General features: G+C 43.2%; 1 protein-coding gene across 4 annotated transcripts in view; it reads right to left on the reverse strand.

The window, feature by feature from the left end:
- Positions 1-1,032: 1,032 nt before the first annotated feature.
- The window catches only part of LOC137354371 (collagen alpha-1(XIX) chain-like), a 655,592-nt gene continuing 634,380 nt past the window's right edge, over positions 1,033-22,244 (reverse strand). For 3 of the 4 annotated variants that reach the window (XM_068020137.1, XM_068020135.1, XM_068020134.1), the window contains 3 exons: positions 21,473-21,616; positions 14,016-14,093; positions 1,033-5,720 (listed from right to left, as the gene is read on the reverse strand). In XM_068020137.1, coding sequence (XP_067876238.1) covers positions 5,587-5,720; positions 14,016-14,093; positions 21,473-21,616 — 356 coding nt within the window. In that variant the 3' untranslated portion in view covers positions 1,033-5,586. Of the gene's footprint in view, positions 5,721-14,015; positions 14,094-15,467; positions 15,891-21,472; positions 21,617-22,244 lie in introns of those variants that run through there. The other variant, XM_068020138.1, reaches the window with a different exon arrangement.

The following is a 22,244-nucleotide window of genomic DNA, read 5'->3' on the forward strand; positions in this document are numbered from 1 at the left end:
CGATTGGGGGTGGTGGGAGGGGGGAGGGGGCAGGTTGATCTTGGGGGGGGGGGGGAGGGGTTTAATCCTGGAAGAGAACAGGGTTGGTGCGGGAGTGGGGGGGCTGTCTATCCCAGAGAGGGGGAGGGGACTGGAGGCCTCAGTGGGGCTGGGGTACCGAAGGCCCAAGGTTGGGAAGGTGAAAGGCCCTGGGTAGGGCATGGGGGGGGGGGGGGGTGGTGTGGTTGGTGGGAGGCTTGGTGATGGGATTGGAGGCCTGATTTGGGGATCTGGGGGAATCAGAGGCCTCAGGGTGGGAGAGTAGGCACTGGAGACCAGAAGCTTTGCGGGGAATGTTGTGGGGTGGGGGAGTGGAGGTGTGTCTAATTGCAGGGGTTCCTCAGACAGCCACACTGGATCCAGGAGAGAGGTGTGAAGGTGCTCACCTCCTGCATCTGCCAGGTCCTTGCTTCAGTGTCGCTGCTGCATTCTCGGAGGCTCGGGAAAGCTGGTCACCAGAGTTAAAGTTGAAAAGCTGAATGACAACGAGGCACACAGCCTTGGAGGGGGTTGGAAGTAAAGCTGGAAGTAAACAGCTTTGGGTCGGGAATCAGATTTTTAAGACTTTAACCCCAGCCCCCACCCGACTGAAACCCACCCTTTTTTTAGGTTAAAATTTTCCCCCACAGATGTTTCCACTTGTAGAAGAGTGCAAAACTTAGGATCATAAATATAAGATAATCATTAATAAACCCAATAGGGAATTCAGGAGAAACCTTTTTACCCAAATAGTGGTGAGAATGTGGAACTCACTACCACAGGGAGTTGTTGTGACAAGTAGCATAGATGCATTTAAGGGGAAGCTGAGTAAGCATATAAAGGAGGGAGGAGTAGAAGCATATGTTGATAGGATGCAATGAAGTAAGGTGTGAGGAGGTTCATGTGGAGCATAAACACCAGCACAGACCCGTTCGGCTAAATGGCCTGTTTCTGTGTGTTAAAATCTACATAATTCGATCAGACCAAAACCCAGGCTCTAAAGCAGTTGACAATTTATTTAAGTGGACAGGCAATACACAGTACAATACAATGAATCATCCCCCTCATAAAACAATAAAGATATCACTCACTTTCTCCCAATATGTCAACAAACACAAGTTCACTTCATATGCCATGAAAGCAGTTTCAAACTGGCTTAGCTTCTTTGCTGGCTGGCGCAAGCATAAACACAGAAGTTTTTCTGCTGACTGAAATGCAGCTGCACATGAAACCATCTGCAGCTAGAAGAATCTCAAGCAGCAGAACAGGGTACACCATTCGATATCCTTTGAAGACCTATTGAAACAAACGTCTGCATTTCCCTTATCGAAAGGAAACTGAGAGCCATTTATGGCATATGATGCAGTATGAAATATTGGGACCATTTAACTCAATTAGCACCTCAGATTCCCCTCTGCTGTCGATTATGGTCAGCGTGTCTTATCTCTGAGGCATATTTTACTCTTGAGAAATATTCTGTGCGACTGTGACTTTTTTTAACCCTTCACTTGCTTCTTCCAGCTTTAAGAAATTCAAATCAAAAGTGTAATATAAAAAATACATTTTGCCACAATCCTTTTTTTTACTCTATGCTCTTATGTTCTTTAAGATTATTATATATAAAATACAGAAATCCTTTACTCAGGAATGAGCACAAGTGCATCTTAATACATATTTCATTAGAACATTATACAGAACTTAATATGGTTCAAAAAATGCATAATTGATTGAAAATCAGAAGATAGAAATAAGATTAGTGAAAACTTCCATCAAGTTGCATTTAAAAAAGTAAAAACTGAATTAAACAAGGTAAAGAAAATGAGTCAATAACTGGTTTACATCAGAGGCTCAACATATACTGCATGAAGCTCCAGTAGATGTAAAAGCACCACCTGCTCCAACATCCCTACCTGTTCACAACATTCAAATTGAAGTATGATGTTACTCTGTCGCACTGCCTGATGTCCGAAACACAGAAACCTGAAGGTTCACTAGTTTGATTCCCTGGTCAGTTACTGAGTTGGTTGATCTTATGCAGGGTGGTAGTTGGGGCTGTACAACTGGCTTCATTTCCCCAATGCTAAGGTGGAGCAAAATCAGTTTGGATTCCCTACTGCTGGTTGCTATGAAGCGACCCTAGGTTGAATATGTCCAGCCATGCATGTATATGGGTTAAGGACAGAGTTAGGCTCAGCTATGCTCTCTTTGTGAACAGCATCTTGTCTCAATATAGTGTGGCCACCTGTACAAGATAGTGGAGGGTCCCGAGGAACTGTGGTTCTGGACCCCAGCTCCTTCAGCAGAGGAGTGGAGAAAATTGGAAAAGAAACTAAAGAAAATAAGGGACTTTCTTAAAGATGGTGAGCTCTCACTAAATGAGACAACAATATGGGAATTGTTCAGATTATTTCATGTAAGACTAGAGAATAAGTAGTCAGAATAATAGGAAAATTATATCAGTTAATTAATGCCACAAATAAATAATATATTTGATAAAGACGTATTAACACTAGCCCTCAAATGAGGTAGGACATTGTGTTCTGAGTTGCAAATCCGGCTGGTTTCAGCACTTTTATCTGTAGAAATGTAAATGTCTTGTTGACAAGATCAAACACAAACAAATCGAACAATGTCTCGTTATGCAGGATTTCAAATAGCATCAACCAATCCGACGGTCCTTTATACCATCTCTAGACCCGAGTTTTAAACACTATTTCCTCATTGCAGTCATGCATTTAAATAACATACATAACATACCAACATATGTTCTTTGAAATGAAAAACAAATCCACAAGTTTAACATAACTTTTGCTCATTAAGTGTCTATCTTCACAATAACCAGTGACTGAGATGTAGTCAAATTCATGACTGCAACAAAATAAAGTATAATTAAACAACATTAATAGCAAATATTCTAGAGTATTTCCGCATGCTTTTACAAGAGCATTTACCAGCCTTAATCTTGAAATCAGCATTTTGCAGCAATTAGTGCGTTAAGGAATAATTCGAAATGACAGCCTTTCTGTTTGTCTCCAGTAATCTCATGAAGAGGCGCTCTCGACCACAGCACCATCTTGCAACAAATGGGTGTAGTTTTAAAACAATGTTGGAGAAGCATTCTATTAGATCCGGAGAGCATCAATTCCAGAATGGAGAGGGAGGAAGAAGGGCATGAATTAAAGCAAGCTCATGAACATTAAATTATTCGTGATTCCCAGTTGTTTAAACTTTTGAATACAGGAATCTGAGCAAATCCAAAAAAAGAGAAAAAAAACACATATTGGAAATCGGAACTAAAAATTGCAGAATGCTCATATTCCCACTCGGCTACTTTCCCTTTCATTTTGGAGTCAGATTGAGTGAACCATTTTTGTCTTTCTAATTGAAGAAACATGCAGGACAAAAAGAGGCTATTCAGCCAATCGTTTCTGTGGCGGGTTTTTTAAAAAGAGCAATCCAACACCTGACTGATAAACCATTGCAGAGCACACAGCACTATACATCGCTTTCGGGCATGTTAAATAGAAGCCACGAGCCTCCACTTTGCAAAAGTAGTTAACACGTTTGCATTTTTGACCTATAGTTACTTCTCTCTAAAGGAACTTCTCAATCATGGTAGATCCAACCTTAAGTATGAACTTATATTCAGTTGCCATCTGACCCGCCGTGTATTGTTTTTATTCCCCCCAAAATTTTAGAGACAGAGTCAGGATGGAATGCTCTTTTCGTGAGGTACTTCTGCTAACAATACATATTAAATATATTCCTATATCTTTAATCAAAATACTGGCACCAGTGCGCAGCAGCAGATGAATGTCACTCCTTAACTAACATACAAGAAATGACAGCATATACATCTCATTCAAATGAGCTGATAATATAAAAACAAACCAATATTTAAAGGGGAGAAAAATATCCAACATAGTCAACAAATTTGAAGCAATAATCACTGTACAATCTATGTTCTGCAGCAACTCAATCCAGCACTCAGATAGAAAATAACATTTATCACACGAGTATGAAAATAAAATCATAGCAATTTTACAATTTATAAAAAATAAGATCTACCAGTTTTAATCACATTTGAATTAAATTGACATCCGTATTTAAAAGCTGACAGCAGAGGTTCCTGGTAGTGAGCTAGTTACATTTTGCTATGGGTAACTTTAAAACTCAAAATATACACATAGCGCTGTTTGGAATAGTCTTTGTGCCACACAGTCCATATTGAAGGTTACCAAACACTGGCCTTATCAGTGCTTGTGCATTACAAATGTATATGAGTAAACAACAATATTGTTAAGCTCGCATATCTTTTAAAAATAAAGGTTCTTGCTTTTCTTCTGTTTAAATGATTTTCTGCCATTTGAAGCATATATTAAAACCGAGAGGAAAGAAAATACATAAGTACATGGCCACACAATTTCATTATCGAATTCTTTCCAAGCTCTTTGTGACTGGCAAACTTTTAAAACAAAGGTCATGAGATGGAGCTATTCAATAGCCATGCAATATACCCGACCAGCAGTAAAATCACATCGGTCATTGTGTAATGGGTGTTGACAACAACAACAGCAACAAAAATCCATTGACTGGTTCACAGATATAAATCGTTACAAAACATCACCCATGGAAAAATGAATCAGAAAGTTCAGCAGATCATTCGTCCTTAATATTACCTAATGATGAATTAATAAACTACAGGCACAGTAACTGCAAATAAAGGTTATTGATAATCGATAATCATATCTCTGATGTTATGATGACTTCATTTTGTCAATGTAAACTGCAGAACTGTAGCCATTAGTAACAGGGTTATTGATACAATTCAATAATCAATAATAAGGATAATTAATATTTTAAAGGTGCTGGAAGCAGATTCAATAATAACTTTCAAAATGCATTTGATAAATACTTGAAGGGGAAAGATTTGTAGGGCAATGGAGAAAGGACAGGGGAACGGGACTAATTGGATAGCTCTTTCAAAGCGCCAGTACAAGCACAATGGGCCAAATGGCCTCCTTCTGTGCTGTATTATTCAATAACCCTTTAAGTGTAGTAGTAATGTATGGAATGAGTCAAGGGGAAGATGTTTTTTGTAAACAGCTATCACCCAGTTGAAATGGATATATTTCTTGTTAAAACATACTGAATGGAGATGAAATATTTTCAAAACTTATTTACCAAAGATTCCCAAATTAGATGGGAAATACAGTCAGTATATTCAAGGACAAGTAACTGAATCACCGAACAAGTCCATCAGCCAGATTTGTAAATGCAAAAATCTACTGTAACTGCTGTGTCCCATGCTCAACACAACAGTTTTTCAATTAAATTGTAAATGAAACATCAGCAGTCAGATTGGGAGCACAGCAAGACCTTATTTAGAATGTGGCTTGATTTGCACTTGCCTTGCATACAGGGAATTACCCAGACGGTTTTGCAAATTACAAAGAAAAGGTCTGGGTACCTGTGCTGGTGAGGCATTGACTAAGCTATAAAGTGTGTTAAATAAAGCAGTTCAAAAACTGCCACACCTGAAATAGTTTGTGGTTAAAAATTGGACTTTCATCCTTGTGCGGACGGTTGTGGAAAACCTGCAGGAAAGAGACAGTCTGCAGGGTCACATTGTCCATCTTGTCCTGGAGGGCCTATGATGCCCTGTGGGCCTGGAGGACCTATAGTTCCCAATCCTGGCAAACCTGAAACACACAAGGCAGGGAGTCAGATGAACAGTTCACATACTTCATCAGTACTTGTGTGTCAAACCACTGGACAGACAAAGCTATTGTGATTGAAAAAATGGTTTGAAATTCTTCGACAGTCAACATTATGGATCATTTTGCTGATCAGTTTACAAGGGGCACTAACCTTTCTAAAGTTGTATGGCCCGGGTTTTGTGGTAGAAATAATGGTGAGGGATAAGCAACTTCTGGTGTCTGCACATACGCAGTTAATTGTGCAAATCAGGTAGTTCAATCTGAGTTTCCCTGCTGCCCCAGTTGCTGCCCTCACCAAATCACTCAGCATTGAAACACATGAAAGGCATGAAACTGTGGCAGTTACCCATTAGATACCCACTAAACATTCCAGAAAATGTTAGGCCTTGTCTATTCAAGTGTAAGTGAATTTTTAATGGTGTGATAAGTCTTAGTTATTGCCAAACAACTCCTCTGGTACAGAAAATGTACTTTTTATGAGTGTTGAGTCTCATTCCTTCTGGTTTGATTATTGTTGGAGTTTTTTAAATTAAAAAATATATATTTTTCTCTTTCTGTCCCTTTTATTTCTCACTTTTAATCCCATCTTTCTTTCCTGCTCTATATTTTGCTTTCCTTACTTGTTCTGGCATTGAATTAAATATTCTAACTGATGCTTCCTAGTTTAGACTGCAGGGCTCAGTAAGGAGTCTCCAACCTGATTGGTTAAGGAGATAGACAGTTGCTTGCCCTGTTCACCCATGTCCCAGATCCCTCGTCGAGGGCTCTACACTGTTTGGCTTTTGAAACACAGCAAGTTCCAGTGCAAAATCCCATAGAAAGTCTTTGGGCGAGTGCCAGTGTAATGAACGGTGAGTGTCATTTGTTCACCACGGAGAGCAAAGATTGATCTGATTGCCCCTGTGATGTGGCTGTTTTAATCACCGGACCCAAACATTGAAGCAGATAGCAAAGTTGCCTTTAGCTCTGCTATTCAGCCAATTAAAAAGGAAAAGACGCCTAAAACAGAAATTGAAATGGTGAGTGGGAGCAGGAAACCGGAAGCGGAAAGGTAAGGGAAAACCTTTAAGCTCACAACAATAAGTTTAGAATAAATGAATAATCATAATTAGAAAAAGAGTAAAAGCAGTGCTAAAATGCAAAATAGGACAGAGAGCCAAGTTAGGCACATGGTAGAAAAGTGAGAGAATAGAAGAAAAATAAAGGTGACTTTAATGAAACTGAAATTGAGCTTGGTGTAAAACAGGCTGCAAACTCACTATCAACCCATTTCACAATATTGGCACAAAACAATTGCACCCTCACTGTTCCTAGTAATCACCATAAAATCACACTCTGTACCCTTGCTGCATGCAAGCATACAAAAGCGAACACAAGGAACCCAATAATCAATCAGGAATGACTCGCATATCATAGTATCAGACATGTACACCGTGTCAGTTCAGCACTAAAAGCTGCTCACGAGAAAGATTCATCCTGATTTATAAAATGTGTATGTTTAGTTTAAGGAAGTGCAGTACATGGTCACACCCCAGATTAATTAATGAGATGCTGCTGCCCATATTACTTGGCTGCTTTTGCTGACAACGCATCCACTCATCTCCTGACTTCCTAAAGCCTGTCCACCATCTACAAGGCATTGGTCAGGAGTGTGATGGAATACTCTCCACTTACCTGGATGGGTGCAGCTCCAACAACACTCAAGAAGCTCAACACCATCAAGGACAAAGCAGCCCGCTTGATTGGCATCCCATCCACAAACAATCACTCCCTCCACCACCGACACACAGTAGCAGCAGTGTGTACCATCTACAAGATGCACTACAGCAACGCACCAAGGCTCCTTAGACAGCACCTTCCAAACCCACGACCTCTACCAACTGGAAGGACAAGGGCAGCAAATGCATGGGAACAGCACCACCTGGTGCACACCATCCTGACTTATCACGATATCACGGTTCCTTCACTATCACTGGGTCAAAATCCTGGAACTCCCTTCCTAACAGCACTGTGGGTCTACCTACCCCACATGGACTGCAGCGGTTCAAGAAGGCAGCTCACCACTACCTTCTCACGGGCAAGTAGGGATGGGCAATAAATGCTGACCTGGCCAGCAATGCCCACATCCCATGAATGAATAAAAAAAACTAGGTGGTGCAGTACTGGCACATGCACAAATACAGCCTCATCCATTGTAAATCGTGTTTGACTAATTTGATAGAGTTCTTCGAAGCTGTGACAAGCAAAGTGGATAATGGGGATCCTGTAGATGTAGTATATCTGGACTTCCAGAAGGCATTTGATAAGGTGCCGTGCAAAAGGTTAATACACAAGGTAAGATCACATGGAGTTAGGGGCAATTTATTAGCTTGGATAAAGGATTGGCTAACCAACAGAAAACAGAGAGTTGGGATTAATGGGTCTTTTACTGGTTGGCAAGATGTAACTAGTGGGGTGCCACTGGGTTCGGTTCCCGGGACCAACTCTTTACAATCTATATCAATGACTTGGATGCAGGGATGGAAGGTACTATAGCCAAATTTGCAGATGACACTAAAATAGGTGTGATAGTAATTTGCAATAAAGAAATAAGAAATTTACAAATGGATATGGATAGGTTAGGTGAATGGGCCAAAATCTGGCAGATGGATTTTAACGTGGATAGGTGTGAGATTATCCATTTTGGTCAGAAGAATAGAAAGGCAAATTATTATCTAAATGGAGAGAAACTTCAGAATGCTTCGGTGTATAGGGATCTGGGTGTCCGTGTATATCAATCGCAGAAAGCTCGAGGGGCTGAATTGCCTACTCCTGCTCCTAGTTCTTATGTTTTTATTTCACTGAAACGTCACTGTCTGCGAAATCTCAGGCAGTTGCCAGTAATAAAATGGTGCTGCTCAATTTATCATAAAAAACAAATTAAATCCAAATCCCCTCAATGGTGGCAACTGGCGCCTCCATCCCACTCCCAAGAGTACCCTGTTCCCTTCAGCCACCGAGCTTCTCTTCGTCATCCCCTCCCACACCTGTCTGTTCGCCGCTCACACTCCACCTTGTCGCTTCCTCCCCATGGCCGCTCACTCCCTGCTTCCAACGTCCCCGGCCGCTCGCTCCAGGCCTTGCTGCTTCCCTCCTCTCGGCCACTCACTCTCGCGTCGCCCCATGACCCCTTGGCCGCTCGCTTCCCACTTCCTTCACCACCACCCCACCCCAGCCGCTTACTCCTGGCCTCTCCGCTTCCTCCCTCGGCTGCTCGCTCCCCACCTTGCGCTTCGGCAGCCAGCTCGTTCTCCGCACCCCCAGCCTGCTGCTTCTTTGGTTGAATGACCGGGGAGGGGAAAGGAGCCAGCCCCATTCCATCCTGCGATCGCTTCTTCCCCTGCTCCTTCCCCCCGTTCCCTCCCACCGCTTCTTCCCTCTTGCCGCGATGACGTTTTTACACGCATGCACGAATTAGAATTGGAAAGCCGAGTGGTGACATACACTGCACACGCTCAGCACCATACTGGCAGGAAGAAACCGTTCTGTGCAAGTGCGCAGCTGGGAACGCACTGATGGTGCTTGGCTGTATTGTGAGCAGTCACTTTGATATTACTTATGGACAGAGGCAAGGGCCAGTATTTTATGGTGGGCAGATGGGAGCCGGCCTCTAACGTAAAAGTCGGTGGTGAACCTGTTTCCTCCTCGCCTGGGGATCCGTTCCATACTTTATGGGTTTAATTGTGCCGAAGCGGGACTTCCACCCGCTGGAGGTAGGAAGACCAATCAGCGGGCCGGCAGCTCTTAGTCCCAGTAGCAACACTGGGAGCGGTAGCCACTGCTGGGACTGCAGCCCAGCCGAAGATAGAAGAAGACATGGAGCCGGGACGAAAGGTAAGTTTTGGTTGCTCACTGGGAGTAATCGGTCGGGCCCCGGTGAGGCAAGGGTGCTCGGTTGGGGGGAAGGGGGGCATGTTATGTGTTGGGGGTGGTTGGGATCGCGGGGCGGCCCTCCATCAGGCAGCCTGTACCCGATGATCAGGACCCCCGCACCACCCCGGGACGATCGGCAGCCACCTAATTTGCCTGTAAAATCCACGTGGAGGCGGGCGAAACCCCTTAAGTGGCCGTTCAGTGGCCTTGATTGGCCTGGGGTGCGCGGGTCATTTTTCACTCCCCCCCCCCCCGCCCTACGGAAAGGGTGGTGGAGGCGGGAGTGGGTCAAGAAAGCCTCCCGGAGCCTCCCGCTCCATTTTACACCACCCCCCGCTACCATGCCACTCATTGGGGTGGCGTAAAACTCTGGCCAAGATCTGTTAAATGAGCATGACTCAGAAACTGGTACAATTCTGGTGAGGTGAAGACATTTGGTGGGTGGAGATTTCTTCTTTGTGGCGTGTGTACCGAAATCATAAGCGCATTTGTCAATAATATATTTGCAATTTTATAACACATGCAGCATAGAGAAGACCTTCCCCAATCGACACTTTCAACATCACAGACCAATAGTGACCTGGCCCAATATTGCCCTTCAACAATGGAATAATTTGCTCATTTGCTAACATTCACTAATACAAACATTCCCCATGTGGAAGTAAATGCCAATGGAAACAATGAAAACCTTCTCCAATGGAGACCTTCCCTCATAGAGACTTTCCTCAGCAGATGCCACCCTGAATGAAAATGCTTCCCAGTGAAAACCTTTCCCAAAAGGGGCCTTTTTAAAAGCTTAAACCCTTATTGTATCTACTCTTTTTGTTTCAACAACAATTTGTAATATATAATTCCTTCAATATAGTATAAACCTCAAGGATTTTCGCTGACCTATCTACTGTAAATAGATACAAACTTACCTATTCCCTATTGTCTCGAGAGTTGGAGTGCACCCATAACCTATACAAAGCAGCACCTACACTCCCTTCACTTCAGACAGCAGCAGAGGAACATAGGATGCTCATAGCCTTCAGACCAATGATTTTACTCCACTGGCTGCTCCAGAGATGTGTGGCCAAATGGAGGAAAATCCAGCCCAAGGCTGGATGTTAGCAGCCGTCTCGAGAAGCGCCGGGAGACGGGGTGGGTGGTGACGTGTGCATAAATTGACAATGGAAGGCTGGGGTGGCGTGCTCGTCACCTTCATGGTGCCATGGAATTTTACCAGGGATGGGGTAGGTCAAGTACAGACATCCCGCCCAGAGGCCAATTGAGGCCATTTCTTCTTCTTCTTCTTTGGCCTCCTTATCTCGAGAGACAATGGGTAAGCGCCTGGAGGTGGTCAGTGGTTTGTGGAGCAGCGCCTGGAGTCGCTATAAAGGCCAATTCTAGAGTGACAGGCTCTTCCACAGGTGCTGCAGAAAAATTTGTTTGTCGGGGCTGTTACACAGTTGGCTCTCCCCTTGCGCCTCTGTCTTTTTTCCTGCCAACTGCTAAGTCTCTTCGACTCACCACACTTTAGCCCCGCCTTTATGGCTGCCCGCCAGCTTTGGCGAACGCTGGCAACTGACTCCCACGACTTGTGATCAATGTCACAGGACTTCATGTCGCGTTTGCAGACGTCTTTAAGGCGGAGACATAGACGGCCGGTGGGTCTGATACCAGTGGCGAGCTCGCTGTACAATGTGTCTTTGGGGATCCTGCCATCTTCCATGCGGCTCACATGGCCAAGCCATCTCAAGCGCCACTGACTCAGTCGTGTGTATAAGCTGGGGATGTTGGCCGCCTCGAGGACTTCTGTGTTGGAGATACGGTCCTGCCACCTGATGCCAAGGATTCTCCGGAGGCAGCGAAGATGGAATGAATTGAGACGTCGCTCTTGGCTGACATACGTTGTCCAGGCCTCGCTGCCATAGAGCAAGGTACTGAGGACACAGGCCTGATACACTCGGACTTTTGTGTTCCGTGTCAGTGCGTCATTTTCCCACACTCTCTTGGCCAGTCTGGACATAGCAGTAGAAGCCTTTCCCATGCGCTTGTTGATTTCTGCATCTAGAGACAGGTTACTAGTGATAGTTGAGCCTAGGTAGGTGAACTCTTGAACCACTTCCAGAGCGTGGTCGCCAATATTGATGGATGGAACATTTCTGACATCCTGCCCCATGATGTTCGCTTTCTTGAGGCTGATGGTTAGGCCAAATTCATTGCAGGCAGCCGCAAACCTGTCGATGAGACTCTGCAGGCATTCTTCAGTGTGAGATGTTAAAGCAGCATCGTCAGCAAAGAGGAGTTCCCTGATGAGGACTTTCCGTACTTTTGACTTCGCTCTTAGATGGGCAAGGTTGAACAACCTGCCCCCTGATCTTGTGTGGAGGAAAATTCCTTCTTCAGAGGACTTGAACGCATGTGAAAGCAGCAGGGAGAAGAAAATCCCAAAAAGTGTGGGTGCGAGAACACAGCCCTGTTTCACGCCACTCAGGATAGGAAAGGGGTCTGATGAGGAGCCACCATGTTGAATTGTGCCTTTCACATTGTCATGGAATGAGGTGATGATACTTAGTAGCTTTGGTGGACATCCAATCTTTTCTAGTAGTCTGAAGAGACCACGTCTGCTGACGAGGTCAAAGGTTTTGGTGAGATCAATGAAAGCAATGTAGAGGGGCATCTGTAGTTCGCGGCATTTCTCCTGTATCTGACGAAGGGAGAACAGCATGTCAATGGTCGATCTCTCTGCACGAAAGCCACACTGTGCCTCAGGGTAGACGCGCTCGGCCAGCTTCTGGAGCCTGTTTAGAGCAACTCGAGCAAAGACTTTCCCCACTATGCTGAGCAGGGAGATTCCACGGTAGTTGTTACAGTCACCGCGGTCACCTTTGTTTTTATAGAGGGTGATGATATTGGCATCGCGCATGTCCTGGGGTACTGCTCCCTCGTCCCAGCACAGGCATAGCAGTTCATGTAGTGCTTGGCACTCTTGATTATTTCAGGGGTAATGCTGTCCTTCCCGGGGGCTTTTCCGCTGGCTAGAGAATCAATGGCATCACTGAGTTCCGATTTGGTTGGCTGTATGTCCAGCTCATCCATGACTGGTAGAGGCTGGGCTGCATTGAGGGCAGTCTCAGTGACAACATTCTCCCTGGAGTACAGTTCTAGGTAGTACTCAACCCAGTGGTCCATTTGTTTGCGTTGGTCAGTGATTATGTCCCCGATTTAGATTTGAGGGGGGGGCATTAAGGGGCCAATTAAGGACCACTTAAGGGCCTCTCTTCACCACGGCTGGTATTTTACCAGCTGCTGGAGGGGGCGGAGGAACCCTGCACTATGTGAAGATGCTGCCCAGTAAAAATTGGCGGCTTCCCTGTGGGCTCAGTGGGTGGCCGGGGGCCCTCCTGATTGGGCACCCTATGGCCCACGGAGGTCTGCCCCCGCTGAAAGACCCCCTGTGCCTTCACTAGCCACCCCCCACCGCCTAGCCAGGGCCTGCCTGAAAGGCCCCGGTGAATCTGACCCCACTTATCTTAATTCCGGGGCATCCTCCATGGCTGCTACTCTGGATCTCCTGCTGTAACAGGGGACTGCTGAGCTGCTGGCCCTCTGATTGGCTGGCATGTCTTGGGGTGGGATCTTGCCCCTTAAAGGTGATGGCACCCCGAAGGTGGGCAGTTAATTTCCTGCCCACCGTTGAATTCAACCAGAGTATGACAAATGGTTGAGGTGGGGTCGCCAAGCTTTCCGGCCCATCACCTGGACCACCGCTGCCGAAATAAAATCCAGACCCAGTGTTTAGGTTCCCGTGTGAGGAATGGCCCTTTGAACAAGGTACAGCATTTCTCCCCACCCCCACCGCCCCTCCACCTTTACAGCAGATGCAATGTGTCTGGACAATAGGTAAACTGGAAACTGGATCGGCTCAAGTCAAACATGTTAGCACTTGTAAAAATGTATTTGCTTTACCATGGGTGATCAGGTCTGGGTTTCATAAGAGTCATTCCTGCTTCATGGTGTCAGAGAGGGTTCGAAAGAGGATGGTTATAACTGATGATTGAGAGGGTCTCATGGTAAAGAGGTCTTTGCTTGTTCATTGGGCAGGCTGCTGTGTCGGCCTGGGGAATGGCAGCCAACAACCACTGTAAATTACTCTACCATAATAGTAAATGTTTCACAGGCCTTAGGGGAGAGCTGACACCTGGCTTGCCCAGTTAAAGCAGATAGAGGATTGTGGATAATTGATGCCCGCTGGACACAGAAGAGCTCCACAAGTCTATGGATCTGCACCCCACCAAGGGTCAATGCTTTCAGGACCAGCAGAGAGTAAGTGAAGGAAAAATACAAAAAGAGACATTTAATTTAAGTGCTGCCTCATACCTGGAGGACCACGTGGACCAATCCCACCAGGAAGCGCGATGCCAGGCTCACCTCTTTCACCTTTCTGACCTCTGTAACCTGTCCAGGAGAAACGTAAAGCTAAAGATCAATAGAACATGTAGATTCCTGTAAATATCTGTCACGTGTGACTCGGAAACTTTATAGTGTTCGGAATTTAGAAACGGATGATATTTTTCTCTCAGTGTCATATATAGCTTAGGCAGGATTTCCCTTTGAATGATGGTCACTGGAGGCAAAAGAGCATTTCATGCAGTGATCCCTTAAACCATAGCCATTAGCAAGTCTACTGCAGGTTCACCACAACATCCTGGCTCTGAAGACTCCGGAATTTCCAGTCAGCCAATGTCAGAGCCAAAGTCAATAAGAAAATTCTCCTCATCCTGTAAAGAACAGGTTATTGCTATTGTTCCAATAATCCAACACATACCTAGGTGGCTCCTGTGCCAGTGCCTCAAAGAAGATTCATTTCTTCTTTTATGCCAAAAACTCACCTTTCCTCTCTCAACAGCCCCTAAAACTCGATAAAAGTTGTAGTGATCTGATTATTGCCAGATTGACTGGGGGTGGGGGAGGGGTTCCAGCAAATTGCTTGCACCTTTGGACAGGGTATAAGAAATAATTGTCACCTAATCAGTGATCCTTTCCTCAGCTCTAGTAACAACATATCTTGCATCCCTCTATTTTATTGGAATTAATATGATCATTGCTGTTATGGATCTTATTTCTTGCTGTTCCTAAGCCCTAAATATATCATTCTGAAAACCTCACTGTCTTGAAATTTGAACTATTTACATTTATCTTTTACCAGGACTGTAATGCTTAAACTCTCTTGGTCTTCTCTTCCTCCTACAGACTGCAGGCTTTAAAACCCAAGCTATGTGTCGCCTAGCTCTATTTCCTGATTTACCTTGTATTCTTCCCAACTTTTCAAACCCTGATGGTATTCTGCAGTGTAGGAAAAATGCAAATGACAAGGCTGAAGGTTGAACAAGACATTTTCTGCCATTTAACTGGCATGCAAGTGTTTTAGGGCATTATTTCTGAGCTGTTTCATTGCACGGTATTTGATGTTCTCCGTTCTTAAAATAAATGAGATGTATGAATTCCAAGATCACCTGCTGACTGAAATAGTTTCCAATTTGAATATACGAGAAAAGTTAGCTAAATGAGTCTTTTAAAGAAATCCACAGCCATAAACCAACAGGACAAGGTTTATCATGACAATATATGAGGTTACGTAATCATCCAATAATGTCGAAGGACAGTTAACTCCTGCTTGATCTTGAAACAACACGGTTGGGCAGGAATGATGAGTTTGAATGACTCAAAAAGAAACTGACAAAGAGGCAGTTGGAAAATTCATGACATTTACTTAAAATATCAAAAAAATATAGAGCAAAGTTTCTGATAATATGAAAACAGGACACCTCGAGAAAATAATCCAATAATCATAATCCAAGGCAATGGTGATAATTCCTCCTCAGGTAAAAAGAAGTCCTGGTAACAGCAAAAGATAGCGATTATATCAAGGGTGTGTGAGGGAGAATCTCTCACCATGGGGAAAGAAGGTTGCCCTGCTATGTGGGGCTACTAAACCAAAGGAAGTACAGCTGAACTTGAACATGGACAAAGTTTATCTGGCAAGCAGCCCAGTATCAGCAAGAGTCTTGAATACTTCAGCAATCCAAACTGCACCTCTGCGTTGAGTTGTCCACGTGGTCCAGATGCAACCTGTATTTCCAGCAGCAATGAATAGAAAGGTCCTCTTTGGGCAATTGGTATCCCCAGGTAAAGGTTAAAAAAATTATCAAGGGCATGCCTCATCGCTCCTCCTTTTCATTTTGCCTTGCTTCTCTGAAAAGGAAATAAAAAGGATTTTCATGCGCAGAGGTGGAGACAGAAACTTAGTATTAATGCATAATTTAGTTTAACAAAGGATAAAATATGGCTCACAAAGGGGAGCTAGAATAATGCAGAGAAGTTGTTTCACCTATTATAATAGGTGCTGAAGATAGGCTGTGTTTTTGCATAACGACATTGATAATTACCATTTCTTTTTAACTGAGAAGCCTATGTAAAGAGCTATGGCCCACAGTGCAGATCACCACCCAGTAAGGTTGATTGCAATGGAAGCAAGATGTGATTCATCAAAAAGTAATGGTCAAGGATACAAAACTTGCTTTAAGAACTGTAGATTCTAGGAACTAAGGGAGCAAAGTACTTCTATAATTTTGAGATCCTGGCTAAGTAGAAGATTGTCCAATGAAACTGGATTTCGGTACATGAAGGTGGGCAAATGTCAGAGCTTTGGAGGAAAAAGAGAGGAAGATTCAGAGGTGCAACGGCCAGAGTAATATTCATTAAATAAAAATGTCACGATGGACAGAGATTAAAAGTTGGAAAGCAGAGCAGAGAAGAACACCTATTGGACAACCAGCTTGTTCTTTCATCATTATCTATAAGCCTATTCCTTAATATGGAAGAAATGTTTTGCTTCAAATACTGGGGTGAAGAACTGCTTAAAATTTTTTTGGCGATATGTTTCTCAATATCATTCTGTGGAAGAGAGAAGATTTCTTAGCATCTGTGTGTCTGTATTGTATCTGGTTAACTGACACATTTCTATGGCCAGACCAGGTTTATGAGAACAAGCTTGTGAGGAGGGTTTGGCCATTGTTCATTCATGTTAAGCAGTGCTGTCCTTACCCTTTTGTCTGTCAGAATTGAACTGTGTACACGAGGAAACCATTCCAGTAACTTCCCGCGTTTAAAATCGAAAGTGCAGAGTATCAAAGTCATTCTGAAGCTTTCTAAAGCCACTCAGTTCCCTGCATGCAAAGATGTCCTCTCAGTCAGTTTGTGATGACTTTCTTCTACAGGTGTAAACATAGTCTGAAAAAATTACATTTTAAAAGACTTTTCGTAAACCTCAGGCACACTGTGAGGAATGCCAACAGTAGAAGATTGGAACATGTATCGGTGGAGGTCTATAGAGTTTGGAGGACAAGACAAGCAATTAAACATCTAAGCTTCTCTCAGGTCTTGGGCAGTGTTCTTATTTCTGCGATGTAAATGTTTTGGTAAATCACCATCATCCAGTTAGAGACATAAGAAGAAATCGTCCATCTTTCTGATAACCTTGAAATACTGGGAAATCTGTATTTGAATGCCAGACAGATTTCAGTTGCAATTTGTAATAACTCTTTTCCATACAGTATAGACTTTTGTGGATTTCCTTGGAAAGAAACAGAAAATGATGGCTCTTTCCACCAAGACTTTATGATTTGCAAGCTTTAATGCTTGGTCATGTCAAACTGAAGTACTGTTCAATCTAAGCTTCACAACATAGCTTGTGGAACATACTCATGATGTTGAAATAATTAGTGCAACTATTGTGGGTTTAATTTTAATCTATTCTGCCTGGTGGGTAGGCGACTTGATACACCCAGCCATGACTCCATGTATAAGTTTATTCCCCACTAACTCAAGTGAGGTGCAAAATGGAGATTAGGAAGGTGGCAAGCCCACACACACCCATTTCCAACCTAGTGGGTTAGATTATAATAAGCCACCTTATATCGATATAGTACATTCAATTTGCTATTTTTCCTGTGTCGTCCTTATTGGGGCATCACCTCGAGTGGTCTATCAATAGAACTTTCCCAATATAAAGTTACTATCATTATCTGGAGCATCTCAAGCACCAGACCCTCTGACATTATATCTACAGCAGCACAATGCAGAGAGCTGCACAGCTCCCGATCACTGTCACATTCCTACCCTTGCTCCTGGAAGTTTGGAACAACTGCTCACCGTTTCCTTCCTCCCCTCCTTCAGTTCCCTCGTTCAACATTTAAATGAAGGATTCATGAAACTTTTGAGTTTGTCCCTGAGATTCGATTCTGTAGACTGTTCTTGCCAACTCTGCTACTCCCCTCAAACACTTTTATTCTCTTCAGGGTTTCTTGTCACCCTTGAGTGCTGGCTAACACGCTTGACCTGCCATAATCTGTTGCTTGTTAGCTTTTTTTCTGACTGTTTTCAGCTTCTAGATGTGGCAGTCTGACAGGTCTGTCTTGCTCACTGATTAATTCTGAAGGCTCTTCTTGCTATTTCCCTCTGCCTCACAGTAACTGCTTTCCTCCCTCTGGGGTTCCTGTAGCCTGCTAAAATACTCGCTCTACCAGAATTTGCTAAAAAAAAAACATTCTGACTGGTTCTGGCTTCTTTTCATTTTGCTTGTTTGCTGTCTTCCAAGTTTGTCACTCTGATAGATTGACTCTGCAGGCTGTTCCCTCACCCTGGGACCTGAGTCCCTCTGTCCAGGTCTCTGCAGCTTCTGGTGGTCTGGCTTCTCTATCTCACAGTTTCAAACATTAATTGGCACTGCTGGAGATCTTGTCAGCCTGCAGGCACCATTACTCCTGTCTCCGCTTACCTTCTGTCAGTTCATGACATGGCTGACCACACCATCTGACACCAACGCATTTCCTCATTCATGCCTTTGTTACCTGTAGACTTGACCATTCCAATGCACTCCTGGTTGGTCTCCCACATTCTACTCTCCATAAACTTGAGGTAATCCAAAACTCTGCTGCCCGTGTCTTAACTCGCACCAAGTCTGGTTCCCCCATTACCCCTGTGCTCACTGACCCACAGTGGCTCCCAGTCAAGCAAGGTCTTGATTTTAGAATTCTCATTCTTGATTTCAAATCCCTCCATGGCCTCACCCCTCCCTATCTCTGTAATCTCCTCCAGCCCCACAGCCCTCCGAGATATCTGTGCTCCTCTAATTCTGGCCTCTTGATCCCTGATTTTCATTGCTCCACCATTGGTGCCATGTATTCAGCTGCCTAGGCCCCAAGCTCTGGAATTCCTTTCCTCAACCTCTTTGCCTCTTTACCTGTCTTTATTTTTTATTTAAGACACTTATTAAAACCTCTTTGATCGAGTTTTTGGCCATCTGCCCTAATATTGCCTTATATGGCTCAGTGTCTAATTTTTCTTTATAACAGTCCTGTGAAGCACCTTGGGATGTTTTATTATGTTAAAGGTGCGATATAAATATAAACTGTTTTGCAGGTACACAGCTGACATTTGTTAGCTTGATAAGAATGCAGTATCCAACGTAGGAGCCGCCAGAGAAAACCTACTATATATACAACACTATTCGCCAGAACTAATCTTACAATATTAAATCTCTTAAAGTCGTTTATAACGGTAATGACTTTGTGCTTCAGTATTTATCATTCTAGTTTTTTATTTTAAAAGTCTTATCAAAACTATGTTCTGATGAAAGGTCATCAACCTGAAATGTTAACTCTGTTTCTCTCTCCACAGAGGCTACCAGACCTTTATTTATTTAGAGATACAGCACTGAAACAGGCCCTTTGGCCCACCGAGTCTGTGCCAACCAACAACCACCCATTTATACTATCCTATATGAACCCCATATTCTCTACCACATCTCTACCATTCTCCTACCTACACTAGGGGCAATTTATAATGGCCAATTTACCTATCAACCTACAAGTCTTTTGCTGTGGGAGGAAACCAGAGCACCCGGAGAAAACCCACGCAGACACAGGGAGAACTTGCAAACTCCACACAGGCAGTACCCAGAGTTGAACCCGGGTTCCTGGAGCTGTGAGGCTGCGGTGCTAACCACTGCGCCACTGTGCCGACCTGTGGAGCATGTTCAGTTTTTCTGTTTTTATTTCAGATTTTCAGCGTCTGCAGTATTTTATTTCGAATTTCTCTGATCTCTGCTAACATTTTTGTGAATCTACTTTGTCGTTTTGTACTACTACTTTGTAGTAGCTCTAATATCCTTCCTATCGGGGGCAGTGAAGACTGCACTTGATGTTTCAACTGGGTCTTATTGAGCCTGTCAGACAAATCAGCACTTTCTTTTGCACTCAGTGCTGTTATATATATGACACAGAATCCCACTGGCCCTTATTATGGCTTTTTCCACCATAAAAGTTGCTACTAAGGTCTGTGCATCCACACCCTGTTCCTCTGTGTCTTTTGGGAGCGTTAGCATTTATGGTGTATTTCCAGTTTCATCATTTTTCCCAGAATGTAATATTTCACACTTACCTATATTGCCACATATCTGCTGTCCCCATAACCTGCTATCCTATATCCTGCTATGCCTGCATTCTTCCTTACAGGTTACCATGCCTCTACTTTGGTATCACCAACAAATTTTGACACTTCCTGTATTCCATGTCCAGATTACTTATGAATATGGAGTGCAAGAGAAAACACATTACATACTTTGATCTACATTGCTACTTTCCCTTTAATCCAATGGGCCTTAATCAACATAAGTCTTTTATGTGGAACTGTATCAAAAGCTTTCTGAAATTCTAAATACACATCAATTGTCTATATTCTCAGTCATTTCTAAGAATAATTTGATTACATTAGACCCACCCTTTATAATTCTGTGTCCTTGAGTAGCTCATTCCTTTATACTAACGTTCACTAATGTTAGCCTTTATTATGGTCCCTAGCAGTTTTCCTACCACTGATATGAGGCTAACTGGTGTATTTCCCTTTATGAACTGGGGTATAAAATTGCTACCCTTTGGTTGCTTTGGTACAATTCTGTTTCCAACGCATTTTGGAAAATTCTGGTTAGTACCCAAGTTATTTCAGCACTAACCTCACACAGTATTCTGGGCTGTAGACCATCCAAGCCTACTAACTCATCAACTTGGAATCCTGTTAAACTATTTGATACCGCTTCCCTTTTCAACTGTATATTAACACACTGAAGGATTCTTTGCGTCTAATGTGTGCTCTACCATTATCCCTTCATCTGTGACATTCATTGTTTTCACTGATTTGCATTTTTGAAAATTATGAATAGTTACTAGAATAAGACTGAACTGTAAATGACTAAACTGTGTCGTTCCTTTTGTTATATTTCAAACTGTAGTAAAGCACAATTTTCTTTTGGGTTTAATTTGCTACATCATAGCAATGGAGCTGATAAAATTATTATGATTTTTTTGGTCACAACAATCAGAAGAGCGACATTATGTTATTCAGAGTTCTGTTGTGGAGTTTTCAAATCAGTCTTCACCATGTAATAGCTGTATGTTGTAGAGTATCCTGAAACCTTATTAAATGGAAGAGTTCTGAGCAATGAAGTTGATCTATTATATATTTTTCAGTTAATTCCAAAATATCTCCTCGACTATTTCCCATTCCTGCCACCAGAGGACTCTCTGCTCTCTGAAATGGCAGGTCGATATGTATCTGAATGTGAAATCAATTGCAAGTAAACTGTGACGTAACTTTATACTTGTTAAGAATAATTTCGTTTTGCAAGCTAGTACACTGTTGCCAACACAGAACGTGAATGAGGCCACTCATGCAACTATGAAAACGCTGTCATGCTTATTATTTTGGATAAATCTTGCCTCTGGCTCCATGTGGTCCAATCTCGCCTCGCGGACCCGGTATCCCTGGTAGGCCATCTTTTCCTGGTGGCCCTGGTAGGCCTGATTTGGCTTGAGCAGCCAACATTGCAGCAGGAAATTTCAGTTTGTAGTGAGCAAGTTTCTCTAGAAAGGAACATAAGATAAAGCAGCAAAGTGTATTATTCCATAACAAAATGACAACATTCATTTATTTACCTAGGAACAAGAGGAATCCATTTAGCCCCTCGAGCCTGTTCAACCATTCAATTGGATCATGGCTAATCTGTATCTTAATTCCTTCTTACCCGCCTTGGATCTGTAACCCTTAATCCGCTTGCCCAACAAAAACATATCAATTTCACTTTTGAAATTTCCAATTGACCTCCAGCCTCAACAGCTTTTTGGGGGAGAGAGAGTTCCTGATTTTCACTACCCTTTGTGTGAAGAATGTAAAAAATCTGAAGACACTTAATGGGACAGGAGGCAAAATAAATATGGAAATCACGCCAAGCTCTGGTGGAAGATGTAGGAGAGGTAACTGAAAGCTTGCTTGAAATGATAGGTACTGGACAAAGGGTTTTATTGAAATTAATCATAGATTATTCTCAGGGGAGTTGCAGCAATCACATCACCATTATTAATCACCATTCAGCCACCAGGGAGCAACAATCACTCAGTGTTTTGCTGCAGTAGTTTATGAATGTACCTCTGAATTAGATTAACATCTTTGAATCATTTTGGGATATCCATTTTAAGCTACTGAAATTCTCTG

The sequence above is a fragment of the Heterodontus francisci genome, chromosome 3, assembly GCF_036365525.1.
Source record: "Heterodontus francisci isolate sHetFra1 chromosome 3, sHetFra1.hap1, whole genome shotgun sequence".
Lineage (NCBI taxonomy): Eukaryota > Metazoa > Chordata > Chondrichthyes > Heterodontiformes > Heterodontidae > Heterodontus > Heterodontus francisci.